At 53.3% G+C, this 25,074-nt stretch overlaps 3 protein-coding genes across 3 annotated transcripts in view; all 3 read right to left on the minus strand.

Annotated features, from left to right (window-relative positions):
• The window catches only part of SPEN (spen family transcriptional repressor), a 55,216-nt gene extending 45,619 nt beyond the window's left edge, over nucleotides 1–9,597 (minus strand). The window contains exon 1 of the mRNA XM_070956219.1: nucleotides 9,373–9,597. Coding sequence (XP_070812320.1) covers nucleotides 9,373–9,455 — 83 coding nt within the window. The 5' untranslated portion in view covers nucleotides 9,456–9,597. The remainder of the gene's footprint in view (nucleotides 1–9,372) is intronic.
• Nucleotides 9,598–10,986: 1,389 nt separating this feature from the next.
• FBLIM1 (filamin binding LIM protein 1) lies at nucleotides 10,987–17,403 on the minus strand. Its single transcript, XM_070956072.1, has 7 exons — nucleotides 17,159–17,403; nucleotides 16,887–17,035; nucleotides 15,965–16,058; nucleotides 15,694–15,863; nucleotides 14,290–14,468; nucleotides 14,035–14,152; nucleotides 10,987–13,162 (listed from the first exon to the last, which is right to left on the minus strand). The coding sequence occupies exons 1-7, from the start codon at nucleotides 17,325–17,327 to the stop codon at nucleotides 13,004–13,006; spliced, it is 1,038 nt and encodes a 345-aa protein (XP_070812173.1). The 5' UTR covers nucleotides 17,328–17,403; the 3' UTR covers nucleotides 10,987–13,003.
• A 3,795-nt stretch (nucleotides 17,404–21,198) lies between these two features.
• Nucleotides 21,199–24,781, minus strand: TMEM82 (transmembrane protein 82). Its single transcript, XM_070956263.1, has 6 exons — nucleotides 24,660–24,781; nucleotides 24,488–24,560; nucleotides 23,938–24,112; nucleotides 23,013–23,421; nucleotides 22,629–22,816; nucleotides 21,199–21,711 (listed from the first exon to the last, which is right to left on the minus strand). The coding sequence occupies exons 1-6, from the start codon at nucleotides 24,727–24,729 to the stop codon at nucleotides 21,601–21,603; spliced, it is 1,026 nt and encodes a 341-aa protein (XP_070812364.1). The 5' UTR covers nucleotides 24,730–24,781; the 3' UTR covers nucleotides 21,199–21,600.
• Between the last annotated feature and the right edge of the window lie 293 nt (nucleotides 24,782–25,074).

The raw sequence follows: 25,074 nt of genomic DNA on the forward strand, positions 1-25,074 counted from the left end.
CCCAGAGGTTTCTTTAGCAATTCAACTAGCCTACCATTCAAGTCTGGCCAGGATGGAAAATGGAAATGTACACCAGTATGACCTAAGCTCATTCAAGTTTGAATTTATCTTTCTATGTTGCTCTTATTGCTGTTCTGCCCTCAAGCGTAACCATCAAAGGCATGGGTAAGATTCCCCAACACTGATCTGTGAAATTCAGCACCATTAGTCACATCAATCCTCCACAAGAAGATTGCGCTGAACATGCCAAGGAAGGAGGGCTTAGTGTTTCTACCACACAGGGATTAGGGTCACTATTTTTTTTTTAAAAAAAAAAGGGGGGGGCAGAATTCTTCACCAAAAACAGTGCCACTATTTAACAACGGATCAATCCATTCCTTGTTCAAGATCTCTATGGTAGGCCAGCCTAGAATGCCAAAAGCGCCAGATTCCCATGTGGTGTCTGCCTCTGTGGTGACAGGAAAAGCATGTGACCCAGAGATCGCTGAAAAAAACGTCCCCAGTCGCAGCTGAAAACATGACGCTGTATGACAAACTGATAAGAAGCAGGGAACAGAGGCAACACCTACGGCAGCTTCTGGAGGACAGAATCTATATTCCAACATATCCCAAGGAGGAATCTGGAGCAGAAATGGTGGAGACAAAGCACCAAGGGAAGAGATGTGGAGCCAGGATCTCTCCAAACTATGCAACAGCGCAACGGTACTGGCGAAGGGGTTGCCAAGTGTCATTTCCAAGTCACTGACCCACACCAGAATGCTCGAGGGTGGTGTGTGAGGATTGGCTTTAGATCACTCACTCCTATGACAAGCAGCTGGAATAAACATTAAAGAGGCAACGGACACAACCGCATCTCTGGCTACCCCCACCCGCAAATGCTGAGATATGGAAGGCAGCATTCGGAAAGAGTTCTATGATCTGCATTCCCAGATTGCATGTGCTTTATCCTAGAGTCACTCGGCTTCACTTCACTCGGCGTGAAGGCTAATCTGCCTGGCAATCCGACCCCAGCCCCACCCGTTGGGTCTTCTCCAATCCTCTCCTGTGTTGGCAGTTGCCGCTGGGAGGGGGAGCTGTGTTGCTTCATGCTAACCAATCTGGAGGGGGAGGGGGAAGACCCGCAGTGCTGCAGCGTGCGGGATCAATGCCCAGCAAGAAAAAGGATCCCCGTGAAAAGCTGCTGCGGAGGGAGGTGCTAATGAACTAGGCGTGTGGCTTCAGGGGGAGGTTTCAGGAGCCACTTAATGGCTGTCCAGAAAAGCGGAAGGCTGGGAAAGGCGGGCGCTCACGTGAAATGTGCCCTCCCTCCCCATCTCTGCCCAGCCTCAGCCTTTCCAAGAAGGCAGCTCTTTCCCAACCGCCAGCACAGAGAGCAAACAGGGCAGAAGAGGGAGGGGGAGGGGGCCAACCCCTGAGCTCTAAAGGTCCTGACGCACAGGAGGCTTTGCTGGGGGGGAGGGTTTCTAAAGGGCTTGCTGCTTGCATAATCCATACCAATCAATACATGACCACTTGCAGAATGGGGACAAGTCAGTTTTGCTTCCCACCAGCACTAAAGTAGGACATTTCTCCCAGAAGAATCCCTGGTGCTGCCTGGTCTATGCATTAAGCGCTACACCTCCAGTTTCCACGGAACTTCAATCTGTTTCTTCATAATGTCTCAGTCACAGTGGCCAAATTCCTCAAGCTATACTAAAATAGTTGTTCAGGACCATTCCTGATTTAAGCGTGATACTTTCATTCCTCTGGAGCAGACCGTGGGGGCTGGAGGGTCAAGGCCTCAATGTGAACCTGCCTTCCTTCCTTCCTCCCTCCCTCCTCTAGGCGCCCCAAACTCACATGATATGAAGGAAGCACGAAAATAATTCTGAGCTGTTGTAACATCATCTAATTGGACATGGATAGATATTTTAATGCTGGTCACCCAAAAAAAAACCATTCCTGCCACTTTCCTCCTTGTCTACGGGAAGGGGATAGAAATACCCCTTCCCGTATCAGACAAGGAGCTCGTTATAAGGGAGGGAGAATTCAAAAAATGTATGTGAAGTTCACCCCAGGAGATGGTAAAGTTAAGATGCGCTGCTGACAGGCCTAAAACAGCTGGCTTTAGGAGACCTCGATATTAATTTTCAGTCCCACTTCCATCCATGGATTATTAATCAGGCCCCACCATCTTTGAGCAATTGCAGTAAGTGCCTTCTTCCAGAGCTAGCCAATTGTTCCGAAAGGGAAAGCTACATATAGCAGCCATTGGCACAGTTGGGTGCTATTGTCTGGAAGTGATCCAGGTGCCAAAAATGCTAGTGGTGTGAGGATTTTGCTCTGGTAACACCAAAGCGGGAAATGCTTTAGAAAGAAGCGCCAATAATATGCTTTGATGGTCCTCATGGTATGTTGTCCCTAGAGACTGTTTAGTTCTTCATTCAAAATGTGTACTTAATAGGTTTAGTCCTTGTAGAGGAGGATGAAGTAAAAGCAGGTATTTATTTGAGCTCTCCAGCCCCTCCCAACCATACAGGTATTAAAAACCAGTATTACAGGAAAACAAAGATGGCAGCTGCAAAAAGCCACTTCCACTCATATTGAGGTGGCTCAGCATCCTGGGTGGATTCGCATACTGCACTCAAGAGCAAGAGAATTCTGTAACCTTGGTAGGTCAAAGGCAAGCATTGACTTCTCCACACTGTGGATTGAATTCCATAGGCAAGTTCCGCCGAAGACGGCTTCTTCAGAAATGATTATGAAACCCAAAAGTCTCTTGCTACTTTCAAGGCCCCGATTGGTCAACCTGGCTGCCCACAAACCACAGTGAAAGTGCCACATTTTTGTAAAGCCTCAGACACAAGTCAGAACCATACGTTTACGATGCATTAAAGAAAAGGGGCTTCCGAAATCAAGGGTCTGGAAGCCAATCGCACCCAATGATGAATTTTAATGCACAACCTATAGCATCGAGACAAAACAGACAGCTAACCTGACCAGAGATCGTAAAGGGAGCCACAGGGAAAAAAATATCAACACATGCGGGCCACAGGCAATGACTAGTTTAAGCACAAGGACATTTTCAGCTATCAAGCTTCACTCCAGAAAAATTTGCAAAGAGAAAGAATCTATAGCATTGTAAATGTAAGCATCAAGATAAGGAACTCCTCAGCCCAGCTTTCAGCATGACAAACCCCCCTCCCCCCCCATACTAGTCTGCAACTTCTATGAGCTCCTAACCATCAGGCATATTGGTTGGAGCTGAGGAAGTTGTGATTCTGAATTGTTTTAGCGAAGTTTAATGGACTCCCTACTAGATACGCCCAGATTCGCAGGAGCCAATTAAGACTCCTGGAGCTAATAAACATTAAAACATTTGAGGAATACCTTATCTGAAGCCAGAATCTTAAGACAATGGTTAGAAATAAATCCCACTCAACTCAGTGGGATTTCTCTCTATGACTTAGTTTGGGAATATTACGCCTTTCAATGAATACCGTTCTTAAGTAGCCAAGCTACTTGCAAAAATAAAGGAGCATATTGTGCAATGCGTAATCCAGGTGGCTTGCAATGAGGAAGACCCAAAGCAAAGGTCTCAGGTGACCATGAAGCCTATCAGAAAGGTCCAGTCATTATTTCCCACCAATTAAAGTAATTCTGAGAATTGTGACTAAATTATCTTGAGATCCATGGGGGGGGGGAAGCAAATGTAGATGCAGTGAAAATAAAGAAATGAACATGATACGATTATGCAGTATCAAAAAGAGCTGGGAGGGGCTACTATCAATGGGAGAATTCAGAAACGGGCTACATGAAGCCATTTAAATACAGAAGAAAATACCTTAGATGGCATTTCACCAGTTATCAGGGACTTTCTAGGTTTGAGGGAGCTGTGGCTTTTATCTTTTCTGCAGTGTTATTTATAGAATGCTATCAAGGGCACCCAAGAATCCTGTGCGCGGTGAATGTTCTTCCATGCAGGAAATCCACAATGTACGTCATGGCTACCTTTGCTTAACAGGTGCAAATTCTACTACAGGACAGACCTCCAAAGTCCATGCTTTCTAAGTGCCCCATGACCGGAAAAAGCTATTCACAGCAGAGAAGCACGGTGAGAATTTCTCAGGAAAGTCACTGGCCGTAATTATGTAACGTTTAAGCCAGAAGTTATAAGCTGAGGGGAGCAAACCAAAGGCCCAGATTCACACAGAGCCAACAGATGAGTCAGGGAGGGAGCGACCAGAGTTTAGCCACTGGTGATGGCTGAAGAAATCAAACGGGAGGAATACTTGCTCCTTTCAGCTTGTGGACCCCGATAGGTTTCACTCAGTCACCTCGGAGGAGGGAGATCTGAGGCCTTCTAGCTGTCAAAAGAGCAGAGCAATTCTGCTCGCAATCGGCTGGAGTTTCTGCAGCCGTGCTGTCACACTTTCAAGGAGAAACAAAGGAGTGGGTAAAGTTTAAAAGAAAAGGCTGCAATAACATGACGAAGCAAACTCTAATGTCAAGTCCAATTATTCTGCCACGTGGGGATTTTGGTTCATGCTGGGAAGGAAAGCCTACTTCTTCTGCAACCACTTTCCCCCTTCTGCACTAAATCCTTCTCTTGTCATTTATGCAGTAGGGCCTGCATCCTTACCCAGAAGGGCTCTGGGAAAGGAACACGGTCCTTGTCGTAAGATAGCTATGCTCAGGCCCATTGGTCCACCATAACTTCTGAGTGACCATGAAAAGACAGCCTGGTTATTAAAGAGAATGGCCAAATTGCTTTTGAACTGTGCACACCGGTGACTGGAAGAGATACATGTGCCCAGGAACGTATCAGCTCTGCCAGGTTCAGCTTGCCCTGCAAAAGAACCGGTGTAGCCATGAAATGGACCGGACTGGAAATAAAACAGGAAATTTACAAAAAAAGCCCTTTTTCCCCAGGAAAGCATACTTGGAAGGTTATCAGTTTGGTATTTAACTCCATCACTTCCAAATAAGAACAATGATAAAGGACAAGGAAAGCTGCCTTGGAAGCCCACCTTATTCTTGAGGTGCCTATTATTATTATTTTTTTTTTAAAAAAGAGACAGAGAAAGCGACACCGACTCACTTGTTCTGTTCAAAACAGACTGCTGTTTTTCTCTAATTAATCAAGAGGGAACTGCTGGACATTTGGCATTCATGCAGAGGACAAACTTTGCTATATTTAGCCACCCTTTCTTGCAAGCTGCTCTGCATCTCCTTCAAGAGTAGCACATACTTTCAGTGTTTCAATTTTTACAATAATTGAGACACAGTTAGGATTTCACAACCAATCATTTCCTCAGATTTCTATCAAAAAAAAAAAAAGGACCATCTAAGAGTTTCGGATTCCTGGAATGTTTTTCATAGAAACTCAGAAAAGAAAAAAAAAAAAAGCAAGCAGCAGAAGAAACCAATATGGATGGATTAAACAGGGCCTCTATTTTTAAACATGTAGTGAATTAATATGGATGGGGGGGGGGAATAAACATTGCATCTGATGCACTGCATCATTTTAAGAGCTTAAAAGAGTGGTTTTTATTTTAAGAGCTGTGTGTCAACTTCTCTTTCACCTTCACAAACATGACCCCTTGTTATTGGTTACCGGAAGTTTGTAAGGGCTGCAGGGCTATTCCCCCCCCCAAAAAAAACCCACTGTAAATTAATATGCACAAGCACAGTAGAAACAATCTATTTACAAACTATCTTTCCTAACAAGTTTCCAAAACAGGGATAACCCAAATTATCACATCGGATTCTAAACAGCAGTTACTTATATGTTAAAGGTCATCTTAGAAGTGTCCTTCATTGATCATTCCACTGAGTAAAAGAGCTGTACAATTCAAATGTTTGTGTAATTTCTTATGACCTTTATTCTCCTAAGCGCGCCCTGCTTGGAACAACTGATTTTTCACATACCAATATAAGCCATATTTTATTTAGAATTTAAGTGTATATAGACAATATAGTTCTTCCAACTGATAGGGACACTTAACAAGCATCGACTAGAATGACTGAAATTGACACAAAAGGATAAATAGTGAGGTTGCCTCTATTTACATGCATAATCTTTAATATATTAGCAAGCCGTAGGTTGGTTTTCTTATAAGGCTGTTCACGCTGCTTGCTCTTTGCAAATTCTTTGTCCTATTCCCAGGCAGGGGGGGATGGGTGGGAATTTTTTTTTTTTTTGCCAGAGAGACCAGCTAAAACTAAAAAGGGGAGGTTTTGTTCCCCCTTTGAGCTTCTCTTCTGGTAATTAAAATGCACACAGCTATAGACAACTGCAGGAGTAGTCTTTTGTTGGTATACACACCCTGCAGCAACGCAATGCAATTGTTGTGCAACCTGTCCCCTCCCCCACCCAGGGTCATACAAAGAAAGGGCCGCCCTGTTGTACACAGGCAGCATTCACAGGCATCTCTTGCGGACCAAAACACAACTACAATTCCGACTGATAAGTTAGAAGGCTGGTAACCCAAATGATCGATGAAAAATATACTGAACGATTGGACCAAACGCTGGCCAAATAAACTGGCTTTTTAAATCCAACCACGCTTGGGCTTATGTGAAAACTGGCACATTCGGGGGGTGGGGGGGGGGGGTGGGAATAAAAACCAGAACCTTCCGTCTTTCTGACTCATCTCTAAGCAACAGCACCATGGCAACTTTATCCAGCATTAGAAACCTTCTGTGGAAACAGGGTGGTAGGGCAGGAGACAACATGCTGGAATGCCAATTTTAATTTCCTCCAACAATTGGGGCACAAGAAGCCCTTAGAATCCCACAACAAACCAGCAGCCCCAAACCAGTGTTGCCCTTTCTCCAAAAGGAAAGTTGAGGCAACTCTTCCAGTTTTATATAGCACAACCACAATCTGCATGATACAGTTTCCTGGAATGGAGCAAATTACATTTTTGTTGCATCCATGTTTAAATTTGTGCATGGTTTTTTTTTTTCTTGCATCACTGTTTCCTATTATTTAGCGCAAGGTGAGAAGGGACAGTATTTGCCCCCCTGTTTGAAATGGGACGTCCCTTGTGCATACGTGTGCTTCAGTTACAGCTGCTCTTTTCCAAGGCATCTCCTCCTTCAGCACATTTTGAGGGAAAGCTCTGCAGCGGTAGCAGCAGCCAGGGAGTCAGATGAAATCTCTTGTTACGCAGCTCTTCTGCTGCTGCTGCTGCTGCTGCTTCACAAAGCCCCCCCCTCCTCTATGTGCAGCTTGAGGCTCTATTCCTTCCGACATAAACTGGGACCCGGCCGCCATTTTAGAAAGGCATTCATACAAGCCAGCACTGCGCTAAACCCTCGGAGAGAGGCATGTTGTTCTCTCCTCTCCAGCAAAGGGAGGATCAAGGAACAGTTCTTTTTTAAAAAGCTGGGCTGCCAAATGATGAATCAGGCTCTATGTTGCTAATCACAGCAAGTACTAGGAGACTCTGTGTGTGTGTGTGTGTGTGTGTGTGTGTGTGTGTGTGTGTATGCGCACATGCGTGCCTTCCTCAGATACCAATTCAAACACACAAACAACAACAACAAAACAACACAAAGGAAAACCTCTAGGAAAGGACCTGCTCAGCTCCCACGCAAGACTTATTTTGCATATGGGAACTCCAACACTTTAAAACCGTTTTCCTATCTACTAGATAATAAGACCAGAATAAAAATCCACTTCTGATTTTGTAACCTGCGTGCCCCAACTCAGAATTATAGGGGGGGGGGGGGGGTGAGTAATGGGAAGCATCAATTCTAACATAACATTAAAGGACATCTTTGGCCAAAAAATGAAAATGTATCCTGACCATCAACAAAACAAGCTTCCATTTAAGAATACAGGGTAATTTCACTATCTCTTCCCCCAGATTCACCAGTCAAGCTTGTTCCCCCATGAAGTAACCATGCAAGTCTATTTTTCCCATGATGACTCATTAGGTACGCTCCATAATCTTCCTAAACAGTAGGAAGAAAATTACAAGAAAACTTGCAATCCTCTTAAGTCTTTCACTGAAAATAACTTCAGCTGACCCAGATAGGAGTCAAGAATGATGCATGAGAGTTTTCCTTCACAAATGCCATAATAGGCAAGACCAGAAATAATTATTTAAGACAGATGTTTCTGCAACTGTTATCTAGAATGTGTCCATCACCACACAAAAGCCATCCCATGTAGCACCACGCTAGTGCTATTCGGCTAACATGTATTTTGTCCAAAAGGTTTCTCCCTGGGTGAATTTTTACAGCCAGAAAAAAAAAATATAGATCTCATGAATGCAAATAAGACGACTAAGCTACTGTTCAGTATTAGGCCATCCCGGAAATGTTCCACAGCAACAGAACAAAAGGAAGTCGGATTCAAAAAAAAAAAGGAATTTCAGTGTTCTAGTCACTCAAAGCGGTGCCTAAATATCCAAAAATATCCACGTTCCAGTTATCCCTTTCATAATTCCTTAAGAATAAGAAAACAAAGAAGCCTCAAAATTGCCGAGCTCAATTGCCACCTCGTCTGAGGGGTGGGAAGAAAAATTCAAGCACTCAATAGTCCAGGATCAGAGTGCGGGGGTGAAAAAAGAAAAAACAAAACCAAAAATAAGATTTTTTTTTTTTAAGCACGGCTTAGCGTAAAAGTGGTTTCCATCCCAACTGCGCTCTTTGAAAATCCCACGACATGAAGGCCCCGGCGGTGGTGGTGCAGCATCCGTCTCTCTCTCTTTCTCTCTCTCTCCATCCGGCAAGCGGTCTCTATACGAGCTTGAAGGCTGCTTGCACCTTATGGAAGTGGTTTGTGTTTTTTTTTTTTTTTTTTTGGTCCAGGCTTCTAAAATGCCCAAATGCAGAAAAGGGAGTCCAGAGAGCCTTTTTTTTTTATTCTCTTTTTTTGAAAGCAGCAAAGCGGCATAGCTCCTTGTTGGGGTTTCTTCTTCTCCAGAGGTGCAGTCGAAGAGAAGGGGAGGGGGCTGCAGACAGAAGCCTCCAGATGTTCCTCCAGATGACAGGTTGTGTCCAGGTTGACTTCTTCTTGGGCCAGGCTCCCGAGAGGCCCTCTTTTAAATCCCGGGCCTCGATCGGGCTTCCCAGGCACCATCCAAACACACACACACACAGACAGACAGACACACAGACACACAAAGCGGCCTCCTCCTCCTCCTTTACCTGTCGCAGCGAGGCACCTTCGGAATCGCCCCCTTTGGAAGGGACGGTCCCATTGGCGTGGAGGGGAAATCTCCTTTTTTTTTCCCCGGCCCACGATTACGGCCATCCCCCCCCCCACCCAATTTCAACTCCCTTCCCCGGAGAGTAAAGGCCTCTCTGGCTCCCCCGGCCGCTTGGAAAGGCCTCCCGGGACTTATCCCCGATTCTCTCCCCGGCGGCCCCGCTCACCGCTTGAAGTGCTCGATGATCTTCTCCTCGCGGACGTTCTCCGGCAGGTTGCCGACCCAGAGGTGCCTGGTCTCCCGGACCATGATGCTGCCCCCGGGAGACGGGGGGGTCCTGGCGCCGCCCGCCTGCCGCCGCCGCCTCGGCTCGGCTCAGCGCCGCGAGGGGGAGCCGCCGCGCCTCCGCCGCCGTCGCGCCCGGCCCGCTCTTCCTCCACCGCCGCCGCCGCCTCCCTCCGCGGCGCCGGTGGGAGACACCATCCCACCGGGCCCCGCCGCCGCTTCCGCCGCCGCCGCCGCCGCCGCCACTCCCGCGCCACTTGGCCCCTCGCCGCCGCCGCCGCCTCCTTTCGCCGCTCCGGATGCTGCTGTTGCTGTGGGCGGCGATGCCGGTGATATTGAGGGGGCCGCCGCCGGCGACGCCGCCGCCGCCTTCTTCTTGACCGTCGTTGTCGTCGTCGTCGTCGTCGTCGTGCGCGCGTCCTGCTCGGCGGCGGCGCTGTCGCTGCTTCAGCCCAATTTCTCCTCAGCAGCCGCAGCAGCGCCGCGCGCGGCGTCGCTCTCTCTCTCTTTCTCGCCCGCTCGGCCGCCCGCACGCACGGCGCCTGCGCGCTGGGCCGCCGCCGTAGCCAATCCGCCGCCGAGCACCCGCCTCGCGCCCCCAGAGCGCGCCGCCTATTGGGCGGCGGGAAGCGCGCGTCGGACGGGGAGGAGGGGGGGCGAAAAAGAGGCGAAGGGGAAGAGCGTGCGCAAGCGCTCTGGAGACTTCTTTTTCTTCCAGGGGAACAGGGAGAGACTGCTCCAGCAGGCGGTGGGGGGGGGGGCGGGGGAGCCGTGAGAGAATTCTGTCCTCTATACGCCTCTCGGCGGCGAACGCGCACGCGCAGCACGCGTTCTCTGGGGGTGGGGGGAAGGGGCTTTCATCTGCGCGTGCGCCCTTCTGTCTCCTCAGCGTCAGGCGGTGTGTGTGGGGGGGGGGAGTTTAGTGGGTACCGTTCACAAGTAGTTGCACGCTCGCGTGTGCGGGATCCGCGTCTTCCGTTATTACGTCCTATTCTCCGAACTGAGCTCCGCCCCAGCCCCCCCCTTTGAGCGCCCCTCCACCCGATCTCGGCGGGCCCCGGGCGCTCACTACTACAACTCCCATGCTCCGCAGCCCACCCCACTCCCTGGTTTCCTCATGTTCCCGGGCTGCCTCCGCCACCGAGGACCTGACAAGCTCAGGGAAGGCCCTAGAGCGACCGTTCTCCCCCCCTCCCCCGGAGAGAAGTCAACCCGGGGAAGTCGAAAGGCCGGGAAAATCCGCTCCGCCGTGTCCCGGGAAGGCCGCCCCGCCCTCGTGCTTCAGGGACGGCCGCCATTTTGTCGCTCCTTGCCTGGCCGGGCGGCCATTTTGTGACACCGGGGCGCCGCGGCTGCCCTTCCACGAGCGTCCAGCAGGGGCGCTGGGCACACACATTGCCCCCCCTCCCTCTCATCAAAGGGAGGGGGTGACTGATCCGCCCTCCCACCCCACCCTGTGCAACCAAACCCCCCCCCCACTCCCAGCCAATGGGATTGCTTGACCAGGAGTCCCCCCCCCAAAAAAAGGCCGTTCAGTAGATGTCGTAGAGTGAGGCTTCGGTGGTGGATTCTCTTTTTTTTGAAAGCTTTTTATTTTTGGATTGTTTTATTGCACACGCACCCCGGATTTCCATCCGTACATCGGACAGGCCAAGCAAAGATGCCCTTTTTGCCAGCCTCTGAATGGAGAGATCTTCTTGCGAGGCGCCCGGCGATAAATCCCACCCACCCCCTTCCGAAGGGCACCAAGGCTGGCACATACACACACACACCCAACCCCTGCTAACCAGGCTCTGCCTTTGCAGAAATGGCTTTTCATAACATAATAACAAGAGTAACGAGAGTGGGAAGGGGCCTTGGAGGTCATCTAGCCAACCCCCTGCTCACCTGCAGGGAGACCCTATACTAGGGATTCGAACCGCCAACCTTTCTGATTGACAAGCACGGCCACCTAGCCGGGTCTACGGAGAAAGTCTTTTCAGCCGTCCACGGTTGTCCCAAAAAGGGTGACTGGAATTTTTTAAGGGATTTTTCTCCCCCCCCACCTTGTGAAAATGTTTAGCGAAACGTTTTAAAGGAGGTGGGGGGAGGAACCCCTAAGAAAGTCCAGTTGCCTTTTGAAAAGCACCTTTGGGCCCAATGGCTTTAAGCCAAGGGGTCTCCGACCTTGGCGACTTTTACCACTCGTGGACTTGTGGAAGTCCACAAGTGGTAAAACTCGCCAAAGTCGGAGACCCCTGCTTTAAGCAACTGCCCTGTGTCTGCCGGCTCCTGATCGGTTTATGACAAAGGCTTGCAGATCATCAGGCTCTTGTCGGAGGGATGCAGCCCAGCCTCGGCGGCGGGTGGGTGGTGGAGAGGCTGCCTGGCACCCGAGTACCAACGAAGTGGGGCTCCTAGGATTGAAATATCCGAGGGAGCCCCAAAGGAGCACATCCCTCTCTCCCTCCAGTCATGGCCCTGGACAGCACTTGGGCAGGGTCAACACAGACAAAGGGAAACAGTTAGCAAGCCGCCTCGACTTGCGGGGGTAAAGTGGGGAGCCAGTTTGGGGACCCCTCTCCCTTTATTGGCACTCTTAACTCTTGGCCTTGCTGGCCAGGACTGACGAAAGCAAAGGGAGAAGGCTCAAGCGGTTGCCCCAGAATCAAAAGCAAGAGCCTCCAATGTGTCTGTGGGACAATGAGCTTCCACAAAGCTTTTTCCAGGAGCCCCTCTCTGTCCTTCAAGGGGGCAGAGCTCCTGCCCGGTTCCCCAATGTTTTAAGTCCCAGCAGCGGTGCCCACATCTTTTTGATATGCAGGGAGGGAGGGAGGGGGGGACCCAAGTTCCAGAGCTGGGCTGCCCCCTAGTGGAGGAGACGGGTACTAACGGGGAGAAATCCACTGAAAACTTGCTTCTGCCCAGGTGTCCCAACCTGCCAGGCCTTTTCTCTGATCTCCTGGCTGCTGGGCTTGACTCAAAAGAGGGGCTTCTTTGGGGCAGGGAGAGCAGGATTAGAGGCCTGCAGGATTAGAGCGCTCTCGGCTCCCTCTCGCCCGACCAACCAACCACGGAGCAGCTGAAGGGCCCACAACTATGGAGATGCCACATGGCAATTTGTGGCATGGGGTTGCTGCTCCCTCTCCAGATCTCCTGTGTTAAGTCAGGTGGTCCTAGAAGCCCAGGCTGTCACCTGCCCCCCTCTCCTCTCCCCAAAGCAGAGCTTGGGAGAAGCTGGGAGGGCCAACTAGGGCCGTTTCCTCGCTCTACGCCTCCTAAAGGTGGACTACTAAGGACCCTGAGCCTCTCCTCTCCTCTCCTCTCCTCTCCTAGCCTGGGTAAGAGGCTGAATCCTGGCCGAGGCTTCTGCGGTGCCTCCAGCAGCAAGGAGAGCATAAGAGCAGTGCCCCTATCCGGCAGACATAAGCGGGGGGGGGGCATTAGGAGCATGGCGTCTTTGGTCTGGTGGAAGAGTGGCAAATCTCATTCAAATCTCCATCCTCCCTGGCCCACTCCCCAAGGAGGAAAAAACACTGAAAAAGGCTCACAGACAGAACAAGGGGGCGGGGGAAGGCAGGTGGAGCACTGGGCTAGCCCTCCTGGCCCCGATTCTGAGAGCAATCAGCCTCCGTCTCTTCCGCGGGAGGATCCTGGCTCTGCCAGACGTGGCAGGCTCGGCAAAGGAGGCGGCTACCTAGAGGGTAACACCCGTCCTCCGTGGGCTCCAGGGACAGCAAGACCTGACACTTCTACGGGCCAAAAGAAATGAAAGAGTCAGGAGGGCTGCCTCCTCAAGACCTCCGCAGAGCTTGCTTGCTTTGAAACCCTCATCCAAGTGGTGAAATCCAACAGGTTCTGGAGAACCGGTAGCGGAAATTTTGAGTAGTTCGAAGAACCTCTGGCTGGCCCCAGAGTGGGGAGGGAATGGGGATTTTGCAATGTACTTCCTGCAGGAGTGTGGAGGGAATGGGGATTTTGCAGTATCCTTCCCCTGGAGTGGGGAGGGAATGGAGATTTTGCAGTATCCTTCTGGAGTGGAGAGGGAATGTGGATTTTGCAGTATCCTTCCCCTGTCACGCCCACCAAACCACACCCACAGAACCGGTAGTAAAAAAAGAAAATCTGAATTTCACCACTGCTTCATCCTCTTTGCCAAGAACACTGCGTGGTTAGGGTGGGGGCCACGGGTCCTGGGGAGGAGGGAGCACGCCTTTTCCAAGCTGCTGAAACCCAGCTTGGAAGTTCTCCACAATTAAGGAGTGGGAAAGGAAGTTTCTGGAGCAAGAAAGCCGACCTTGATTTCCACAAGTCAGAGATGCTTCACGAAAGAGAGGTCACGCGACGATGCTGGCTTCTTTGCTCGGGCATCCTTCAAACGAAGGCCTCTTAAAGACGACCCCGCCCCCCCCAGCCAGTGGTGAAATCCAAATTTTTTTACTACCGGGCATGGCTTGGTGGGCGTGGCAGGGGAAAATTACTGCAAAATCTCCATTTTCACCCCACTCAGGCCAGCCAGAGGTGGTATTTACCGGTTCTCCGAACTACTCAAAATTTCCCCTACTGATTCCCCAGAACCATGCAGAATAGCACCCCTGCCCTCAGCCCAGTTCCCCAGACCCACCTCACACCGATAGCAGTCCTCGTGGAAGCTTCTGTCCAGGCACTCGATCCGGTACGCGTCCCTCCCGTCCTGCGGGATAATGGGCTCCTCGCAGACCCCGCAGACGGGAGCAAACCTCCTGGAAGGCAGGCAGGCAGGTTATGCTGCGGCTTCCGTTTTAACTCTAGGCTGCGGCAGGGCTTCCCCTGCCTTTCGTCCCTGTGCAAAACACACCCTCCCGCCCACCCCCAAAGGCAGAGAGCCATGATGTTGTACCGGTAAAAGTCTGGAAGGCAAAGCGCCCGCTGATCGTCATCCACGGCAAAGGCGTCGCTACCAATCTGTTGGCTGCAGGCCACGCAGGTGAAGCATTCAGGGTGGTATCCCTTTCCCACAGCCCATACAATCTCACTTTGGATGAAGGCTTGGCAGGCATCGCATTTCTCCAGGGTCTCCTGGGGTGGGCAGGAGGCGGCATGAGACCCAGGAAGGCGAGAGGCAGGCCGGATTCTCCTCCACCTCCCCGCTCCGCATGCCAGTCTGGCCATTGCTTAGGCATGCGATGGCGGACCTATCGCACATGTGCCACAGGTGGCACATGGAGCCATTTCTGTGGGCACGCGGGCTGTCGCCCGAGGTCAGATCCACCACGCATGCACACGCGCCTCCCACTGGCCAGCTGATTTTCGGGTCTCTGCCACGAATGCGGCAGCCATGCGCGTATGCTCATGCCGCCCCTCCCCTCCCAGGAGTCTCCACGCGGTCCGTTTTAGATACCAGGTACCCTGTTTCCCCTAAATTAAGACTTCCCCTGATAATAAGCCCAATTGGGCTTTTGAGCGCATGCACTAAAATAAGCCCCCTCCCCCGAAAATAAGCCCTCCCCGAAAATATTTAAACGCATGCACAGCTGGTCCCCGCCATTTCCTCTGGTTTCCTCTATGCGCCCCAAAATAATAAGACCTCCCCGAAAATAAGGCCAAGCGCATATTTCAGGGTTTGAATAAATATAAGACAGGGTCTTATTTTCGGGGAAACACATTAAGTATAGGGAGGCTCTGGGAAGGCAAGAAACAGGCCTACCGGAAGTCTGGAAACATGCCATTTCCGGCTTCCAGAGGAGGCCGTTTTCACCCTCCTGGAGGCTCCAGGAAAGCCTCCAGAGCCTGTGGAGGCCTGGCCTAAATCTTTTCCCCTTTTAAATGTAAACTTTAATTTGTTTTTAAATTATTGGGTATTTTAAATTTGTCTCAGCCAAATTATTTAATTCGTTTTTATTCTATTTTAAATTTTTGTATTTATGTGTTTTATTCTGTGGCTGTTCACCGCCCTGTGTCCTTCGGGAGTAGGGCGGTATATAAATCCAATAAAAGATAAAAGAAAGATAAAGATAAAAACCGGGCCTCCCGGAAGTACCAAAAGTCCGGATATGGGCCACTTCCGGCCTCTGGAGGCTTTAGGGAAGCCTGCTACGCCCAAAATGGGCCATGGGGGGGGTTGGTTGTGCACACCTGCACAAGAGGGCGGGGGGGTTGCGCACGCATGCGCAGGGGCACGGGGTGTGCAGGAGAGCATTGCATTATGGGTGTGGGGATACGCCTGTGCACGATAGCGCATGTGTGCGTTTTTGGCATCCGAGTGGGAAAAAAAAGGATTAGTCATCACTGGCCTAGGCCTTACCTGATAACAGGCCACGCACAGCGGCCGTCCCTCTTTCTGATAATAGCTCTGCCCTGCCAGGCTGCTGTGACACACCCGGCAAGTGAAACACGTGACGTGGTACTGCTTCCTCATGGCCTCCAGAGCAACAGCGTCGGGCGTGATGCCCTTATGACAGAAAGCGCAGACATCTAGGGAAGACCCGACGGGATGGTCAGCCAGGCTCAAGTCGCCTCCCTGGAAACACCGAGGCAAGAGACCTCTCAGTGGGGATCGGGGAACAGCTCCTCACCTAGCGCTGCGGCCTTCTCCTCCTCCTCCTCCTCTGCCTGTCCATCTGTCCAGCCGAGAGACAAGGCCGGCTGAGGCTCTTCCGTTCCAGAAGTCTGGAAAAGAGAATAGAACAGGCTTGAGTTAAGCCAAGCGCTTAAAGCAGTGATGGCTAACCTTTTTGCCATCGTGTGCCAGGAGGGGTGGGTGGGGAGGTTCGCGAGCGAGCATGCCCACACCCATAATTCTATGCGCCCCACCCCGCACACGCAACCCCCCTTCCCCTTGCTCCTGGCACGTGATGTCACGGTAGGCCCGTTTTTCTGTCTCACCTGGCTCCAGATCCTCTCTATGCATCTGGGGAGGGCAAAAACAGCCTTCCCCACCCCACCCACAGACCCTCCGGAGGCAGGAAACAGCCTGTTTCCCTACTTCTGGTGGGCCCAGAAGGCCCAAAAATTAGCTGGCCGGCGCGTGCATGTGCGCCCTAGCTGAGCTGGCGTGCCAGGCGACATGGCTCCGTGTGCCACCACGGGCTTAAAGGAAAGCAAAGTGGATTTCACAGTTTGCCGAAAGGAGCAAGGAGGCACAGCAACCTAGCTATTGTGGGTCAAGGGTGGGGAGGTCTTTAATTAAAGATTAAGACTCTTCCTTTTTTTTTTTTTTTTTTGGGAAAGCTGCAAAACAGGGTGTGCGGAGGCCGAAATGCGGCCTTGAGCCTCTCGAAATTGCCTTCTCGCTTATTTCATTTTAAAAAGCCAGACAAAGTGGCATGATTAAAGGGAAGGATCCAGGAGATCACCAGGTGGCCATTACACCACATTTAAAACTTTATAATCAAGCCTGTATTTTAATTCTTGCTCCCGCAGCCCAGCTGGCCTGCTTCTCTTGCTCTCCCCTTAAGGAAAGGCCCGGAAAGGCTTCGTCTGCGAAAGAGAATTTACCTGCAGGGAGGCGGGTGAGGGGGCTGCTCCCTTCTGCAGATCCGGGCCCAGGGTCTCCACTCGGAGGGCAGCGGGCTGCAGAGACCCCAGGACAGCCTCCACGGGCTGAGGAGGGTCAACAGGAGGAGGCGGCAGCAGGGCAGAGGAGCCTGCAGGAGGGAAGGAGCTTAGAGGGATCTGGGTTTTCGAGCCAGCCAAGACCCTTCAGCCAGAGCAACCCCGTTTTAGCCTATTCAGGGGCCCCGGGGTCCGAAGGGTGGCAGGGGCCTCACCTGCACCCGGAGCGCCGCTGAGCCCCCACCCCTCTTTATGAGGGACTGGTTTCTCAGTGGGAAGGAACAGAGGGGCCTTCGCAGGACCCCCGCAGCCCCTGCGGGGCGGCGCGAGGATGATGAAGATGGAGGAGACCACGCGCTTCTCCGTCTTCTTGTCCGAGAGCATCCCCACCTGAGAAAAAGGGTGAGGCAAGAGGCAACCTCAGAGGGGTTCTCCCTCCAAGCCCCCACCCCACCCCACTCCCGTCCCGGCAGAGAAAGCCACAAAAAAGGGGTCCAGGGAAACAAAGTTTGAAGAAAAAAAAAAAGCACACACACCCCACAGCTGATTCCCAGGCCTCGCCCACCCACCCCCTTTTCTTCTGTGCCCAGAGTTGGAAGAAACCCAGTTTCTTCTGTCCCCTCCGAGAGAGGAGCCTCAAATGGGGCAGGAAGATGGATGCATGGCATCACCAGGCATCCGCCCCTCTGCAGGAATAGGGGGGGTAGGTGGGCACCGCGGCTTCCTGTTTGTGGGGTCCCAGCCAGTGGTGAAGTCCAAATTTTTTTACTACCGGTTCTGTGGGCGTGGCTTGGTGGGCGTGGCGAGGGAAAGATACTGCAAAATCCCCATTCCCTCCCCACTCCTGGGGGAAGGATATTGCAAAAATCTCCATTCCCACCCCACTCTGAGACCAGCCAGAGGTGGTGTTTGCCGGTTCTCCGAACTGCTCAAAATTTCCGCTACCGGTTCATCAGAACCAGCTGGATTTCACCCCTGGTCCCAGCGTTAGGGACCTCACCGCCTGTTCCGCGGGGCTAAGGGGACGCCCCAGCTGAGCTCCCCGCTCGGCTGCCGGAGGAAAGACAAAGCGGGGACTTTTCGGGGAGGGGGAAGGGGGTCCAGCCTGCCCACGCGGGGGGGGGGAGACTCTACCTGGAGAGCGGCTCTCCGGACGGCGGGGGTCCCTTTGCAAAGAAGCGCAACCCGCCCACTCCGCCCTTCTCCCCGGGAAAGGGGGGAAGTTGGGGGTGACTTTCCCGAGAAAGGCTGCCCAGAGAGCATCTCGTTCCCGAACGAAGAAATCCGGACGCCCAGGTAAAACAGCGGATGGGGTGGGGGGCTCGATCATTCCTGAGACTACCGCCTCTCGAACTCACCTGGAAGCGGCAGCGCAGGGCGGCCGGCTGCTTTTCCCTCCAGCCGTGGCTCGCTCAAACACCTTCTGCCTGCCGCCTGCCTGCCTTGCCCGGGGGTCGAGGAGCCGCGCCCCGCCCCGCCGCCGCCGTTGTGGCCGTAAAAGGCGAGGGGCGTCTGCCAAAAGCGGCGCTTTCCTGTACCTGCCCGGCCCTCCCGCGCCCCGCCCCTCCCCTCCCCACTGGAACTCGCCGCGCCCTCCTTCCCCCCTCCCCTTGGTGGTGGGGCTGAGGCTCCCGCGGGCCCCCTCTGTGCTCCCAAGCAGGCTCTCCCCCCCCTCAAAAAGGCCCAGCTGGGTCGCGGGACCCATCATCCCCAGGCGGGAGGCATCCTCAGATCCCATCTTCCTCTGGGCTGAGCCAGGAAGGAGGGCTGTTGGCTGGGGCTCCCTGGCTCAGCAGGAGGACCGGATTCCCCCCCCCCTCCTCCCACCTTAGGGGAGGAAGGGGACCCTATGTAATAGTAACAGAGTTGGAAGGGAACTTGGAGGTCATCTAGACCAACCCCCTGCTCACAGCAGGGGATCTGTACTAGGGATTCGAACCAGTGGTGAAATCCCATTTTTTTTTTTTTTTACTCCCGGTTCTTTGGGTGTCTTGGTGGGCATGGCTAGGGGAAGTTTACAGCAAAATCTCCATTCCCACCCCACTCCAGGGGAAAGGATACTGCGAAAAATCCCCATTCCCTCCCCACTCCTGGGGGAAGGATATTGCAAAATCTCCATTCCCACCCTACTCCAGGGGAAGGATACTGCGAAATCCCCATTCCCACCCCGCTCTGGGGCCAGCCAGAGGTGGCATTTGCCGGTTCTCCGAACTACTCAAAATTTCCGCTACCGGTTCGTCAGAACCTGCTGGATTTCACTCCTGATTCGAACCGCCGAACTGCCCGATCGACAAGCTCAGTGTCTTAGCCACTGAGCCACCTAGTCAGGCATCCTTCTCCCCCCTCCCCCATAAAGCTTCTGTCTGGCCATTCAATCCGAGGAGCCCCCTCCCCTCTCCCCCCCCCCCCGGAGACCGACTTAGACAAACAGGCACTTAAACCTGCCAAGGACCCCACTGAGTAACTCAGTCAAGCCCCTTCCTAAGTAATTTACGGGGAACATTAAAGGGAGGGAGAGAGAGCCGCAAGTTACTCTGACCGTCAAAAGCCCCTGGTTGTTTTGTTCGGTCCATTTTGTGGGGGCTGACCCCCTTGGAACGAAGCTTGGGGATGGGCAGGGGGCTTGACTGCTGCCCCTCCCAGCCGCTTACCTCTCTTCCGAGGGGAGCATTTTGGTCACACAAGCTGAAGCCCAGAAGCGTCACTCGGGCCCCACTGCTTTTGACGGCTGGGCCCCAGTTGAGCCCAGATGAGGCGGACATCACTATCCTATACCGAGAGTGTGTGGACCCAATCCTCGCCCGTCTTCTGATTGTCCAGCCCCGTCTATTGGCCGGAGGATGCCCTTCCTGAAGCGGGCACAGCTCGGCTCAGGTTCTCTCTCGCATAGATCGCTTGGTAGATATCAGTATCAAGCAAAACTTTCCCGAGCGCATCTCGAGGGGAGCCAGGCAGAGGTTTACCCCAAAGGTCGGGCCAGTGTCTGAGGATTCCCCCAGGACTGCTCCAGCGGCAGGAGAAGGGCGGGGGGGGGCACCGCAGCTCAGCCTCCTCGACTCTTCCTAGCTGCATCCGCACAGGGAAGCTTTGCATGACATGAACCCAGCCGGTCAGTGGTGGGATTCAGCCGGTTCGCACCACTTTGGGAGAACCGGTTGTTAACTTTCCGAGCAGTTTGGCAAACTGGTTGTTGGAAGAAATCATTAGGGCAGAGAACCGGTTGTTAAATTACTTGAATCCCACCACTGCAGCCGGTTCCCGCTGGCTTCTTCGGCCAAGAAACGAAGGTGGCTTTCCCAGCCCCCCCCTCCTCTCCCCAATTCCGTCTCTAGCCCGGAGCCGCTCAGGTCTGACCCTGCAAACTGGTAAGAGCCACCAAAATTGGCTCGAGGCTGCCACCTGCTGGGCTCATAGGGAAAGGGAGACCCATCACCTCCCGTTGGTTAGGATGAGCTTTGCGAGACAAGTCGGGCACACCTCCTGGGGTCAAAGGTTACCAGTAAGGAAAGGAATCCGGCCCCTTCACCTATAGGCAATCTTTGGGGGCCATGCCTGCCCCATACCCCACCCCGTCTTTGATGGGGACAGCCTCTGGCTTGGGGTGGGGGGCATTTCCTTGGTCCTCTCGTCCTGGAAGGTGGCTCTTGGGGGCAGGGAGGGTATCCAAGAGAAGCCAGGTTTTTTTTCGGGGGGGGGGGAGTTCTGGAAAGCAGCATCTGAGGGAGCCCTGCGCCCTTTTGAGGTTTGCACCAGTGGTGGAATTCCAATTTTTTTACTACTGGTTCTGTGGGCGTGCTGTGGCTTGGCGGGCGTGGCAGGGAAAGGATACTGCAAAATCTCCATTCCCACCCCATTCCTGGGGGAAGGATACTGCAAAATCCTTTCCCCAGGGAAGCCTGGTTTAGCTCAACAGACAGAAGCACTGTAATTTAACACCAGCTGTCTGCAATTAAAGTAAGTTCAAATCTCGCCAGGCTCAAGGTTGACTCAGCCTTCCATCCTTTCTAAGGTAGGTAAATTGAGGACCCAGTTTGTGGGGGCAATAAGCTGACTTTGTATAAATATACAAAAGTATGAAGGCTATTGCTTAACGCACTGTAAGCCGCCCTGAGTCTCCGGAGAAGGGCGGCATATAAATCAAATTAAAAAAAAAAAATCTCCATTCCCACCCCATGCCAGGGGAAAGATATTGCAAAATCTCCATTCCCACCCACCTTCTCGCCCTGACACCCGTCACTTTGGAGATGCCCTGTGGAGTGAGGGAGGGAAAAGGGCTTCAGCCAACTGTCAGCCACCCAGGAAAAAAATGCCACAAATGCTTGGAGCGCAGGAAAAGATCGATGAATAGCAAACACCTTACAGGGCATCGGATAATCCCCACGTGTATGTCTGTATATAGAAGTCTTGTATATACTGTAAAGCACTGTTTGTAAGACAAAACCTCTGTATCCTGTATTTTGCTCCTGGGTTGTCTCAAAATAGTAGTCATGCTATAAACACTCTGACAGAATTGCTGAAGGGGGCAGCGGTGTGCCGAGAGGGAACCCACGAACCCATTTGACACCAAAGGTGGAGAGCCCAGACAGAAGGAGCTGGGCCTGTGGCCAGCCTGGTCTACGGTCTCTAGGCTGGGCCCTTCGTGAGAGGCTTCACCTTTTCAGGACGTGGCCTCTGGCACTGCTGCTCCCGCCGGAGATCTTGAGGGGCGCTCTCGGCACTGACCGCGAGGTGGACCGGATGTCGATGAGGAGAGCAAGGGGCTCTCATCCTGAAACGGAAAGCAAATGCAAAATACACGGAAGGGCCAGCTTCCCTCCAACAGCGCCTGGACTCGCAGCACAGGAGGCCTCTTGCTTACGTTGGTTAGTCTGGACCTCTGGACTTTGGGTGAGTGGGGGAGAGGGAAGCAAAACCACCCCCTTTTGCTCAGCTAGTGAAGACAGCAATGGGCCGATCAGACCCTGAGCTCCATTTAAAGGGAACTTCCCAGAGGTCAGCAGAGATGCAGCTGAGAGGCTGGGCTGCTTTTGTTGTGGTCCGCCAGCAGCCTGCGGAGCTGGCAGCGGAGTTGGACAGTGAGGAGGCTGGGGAGGACAATGGGCCAGTTCTGGAGTCAGGGAAAGGCCCTGACAAGGGCTCTGCATCAGAGGCAGAGATGGGGCCAGGGCTATCTGGGAGGAATCAGCGGACTCCAGAGCCTCCAGGGTCGGACAGCAGAGAGGCAGAGGAACAGGAGGAGCCTGTTCCTAGTGCACGCATGCAAAGAGCTGCCAGAAGGCAAGAGCAGCTAAAGCAAAAAGGATGACTTGGGAGTAAGGCCAGGAGATGATTGGCCCCTCCCAGAAGGCTTAAAAGAGCAGCAACGGCTCTTGGGCTCTTTGTAGGAAAGCAATGTTGCTACATTTGTTTCTTGTCGGTGTCTCTTGCTTCTGAACTTTGTGGGGTTTTGCCAAGAAGACACCTTTGGCAGGGTGCCAAAGAAGACAAAGGTTTGTGATAAGACCGAAGGACTGTTTATGAAGGATTTGTTTTGGAATTAATTTGGACTAAGCTGAGAATAAAGTAATTCTCAGCTGTTCTAATAAAATATGTTTGTTTAGGACTGATTGTGTCCGGTAATAACTACTTGGGCCTAGGTCACAACAGCTTCTGCCTGCGGTCCAGCCACCTCCTCCTCCTCCTCACCTGCTTTCTGCACACCTCCAGCATGGATCCACTCCGGGTCAGGCACCAGATCTCCCCCACCAGCGAGATGAGAATGTTTACGATGTCCCTCCACTGGCCCACCGTCATCAGCAAGATCAGAAGGCCACCCATCCTGACAAAGACGGTCTGGAAAGCCATCTGCTGGTTGGGGTTGTGATGCTGCTCTTCTGTTGGTCAACCGGACAGAAGGAAGCAGGTCAGCCGGAGGAGCCGGGCAACCCCTTCCACAGAGGGAGGCTGGCCGCTGCTCAGAGAGGATCCCCAACGCTCCAGAGAGGGAAAGGGCAAACAGGATGGGGTCTGCAGGCAGCCCTGCTTTCCGTGGGGCCAGGGTCGGCGTTCGCGAAACCAGAAACAACTCACCCTGCATGTAGATGACCAGAAGCGTGTAACAGATGGTCAGCGGCGTCCAGAATCGGATGGCCTCGGAGGTCGAGAGGAAGTCCCGGTTGATCAGAGCCACGGCCGCCAAGTCGGCTACCCCAAAGGTCACCCGAAGGGCGTTGCAGAGCAGCCGGGGGATGCCGTGCCACGTGGCGAGGAGGAAGAGGCACCCCCCGCAATAGCGCTCCTTGCAGTGCAGCTCGTACATCGTGGAGACGTGCCAGGCCAGGCGCCAGACGTAGTGGGTCAGGAGCGTGGCCAGCCCCACGCTCAGGAGGAGGTTCCAGGTGCGATGGGGCGCTCCTTCCTGCAGGTAGCCGAGGCTGCAGGAGACGCCGCAGCCCAGCGAGTATTGGCAGAGCAGGTAGAGCTGGCTGCTCAGGGCTCCCTTGGGAACAAGAAGCGGGTGGCCTCTTTGTGACACGGAGGCCTACTTAGCCACCTGCCTGCCAAGAACTCTGGGCAGCACACACAATAAAATAAGACCGCTTAAAACAATGCAGTGCCAGTGTGGAGGCCCTGATACAACTCACATCTGTCCAGCCACCACCCTGTGCAAGCTCCATCTCCATCCAGGCCCCTCCATCCACAGGGGGATGTTGCGGCCCACTCAATAGGGAGAAACACAGGGGCACCAAGGGGAGTGTGGCTCCCCATTCAAATGATGGGTGGGGGAAAAAAAAGCAAGGAAGCCATTGGCTGCCTCCTGACAGAGGCCACGGTGGAGGCAAGAGGCATTACTCTCCGAGCAGGAATTCAGTGCCTCTCAAGTGGCCCTTAAGCCGGCATTGCACAACTTTTTATCTGGCCACATTCTCTGACCTGTGTCTGGGGTTCCGCCCATTTCTCCCCGCACCCCTCCCCCAGCCAGCCCCGATGCAGAAACAGGAAGGAGATGGGCAACCTTGTTGAGGGAGAGGATGGTAGACACTGCCCGGAGGGAGAACTCCAGGACGATCAGGGCGGCCACCCGGTGCCCCACCATGGTGAAGATGGCCGTCAGCACCACGAGATGGAGCTGGTCCAGGAAGGGCTGCTGCCTCCGGAGAACCTCCTTCTCCTTCTGCCTGTCGGGGTCACTGGAGAGGATAAAGGGGGGAAAAGCCAGATGGGTCTACGGGGCAGCCAGAGAAGCGTTCCAGCCACGTGGTATTATTTAGCCAGTTCTATCCATTTCAGGCAAACTGGTAGCGGCAGCTGCAGAAGGCTCCGCCCACCACCTGGACATCATCATGTCCTGTTTTTGATGCTCTGTGCATGGGCTCACATATAAGAACTGGTAGCGAAGGTAAGTGAATAACACCCTTGGTCCCACCCCTGCACGGCCTCCTGGTTGACCCAGGCAAGGGTCAACCATCAGCCATGGGAAGTGCCCAGGGTGGTGGTGAAGGGCTGCACCGAATGTGGACTTCCTTCCTTTCCCGACCCCGGGGACCCTCCCAGCAGGCACTCACTTCAAGCACTGGATGTAGAGGTAAATCCTCATCAGGCTGCCCAGGATGCAGACAGCACAGGCCCCCACCAGCCCTGTAGGGAAGCAGAGGTCAGCCAGGAAGGAGAGGAGGGAGAGAGGGACTGTGGGAAGAGGGAGGGAAGGCATTGGGGGTGGGCATGGGGAGAACTCACCCTGTAGGAGGGAATCCACAAGGCTGGAGGTCCAGGCCAGCGGGAGGAAACCCTGCACCCAGGCAAGCATTGTGGCCCGTGCTACTCCCAGGTTCCTCTCAACGGCCTCGGCACAGGAAGGACCTTGAGCCCAGAGTGAGCAAATAAACTGGGAGGGGGACGACGACAGTGGGCAGGCTGGCTCAGCCTTTTCTGCCTTGGGAAAGGCCCTCCCAGCAGCAGCAGCAGCACGTGGAAGGCACCTCCGCCACCTCTTCTTCATTCCAAGGCTCTGCTCTATGGGCTGGGGATGATGGGAGCCACAGACTTTGGGTAGCTTTGCTCCAATTCTTCCAGACCGAGGTAGGAGCTGTGAGGAGGGAACCAGGGCCTCCTGCCCAGGTAAGAAGGAGTGGTGCGGGGGGGAAGGAAAGCC

This window comes from Pituophis catenifer, unplaced genomic scaffold (assembly GCF_029215685.1).
Source record: "Pituophis catenifer annectens isolate HBS135680 unplaced genomic scaffold, rPitCat1.0.hap2 SCAF_18, whole genome shotgun sequence".
Taxonomy (NCBI): Eukaryota; Metazoa; Chordata; class Lepidosauria; order Squamata; family Colubridae; genus Pituophis; species Pituophis catenifer.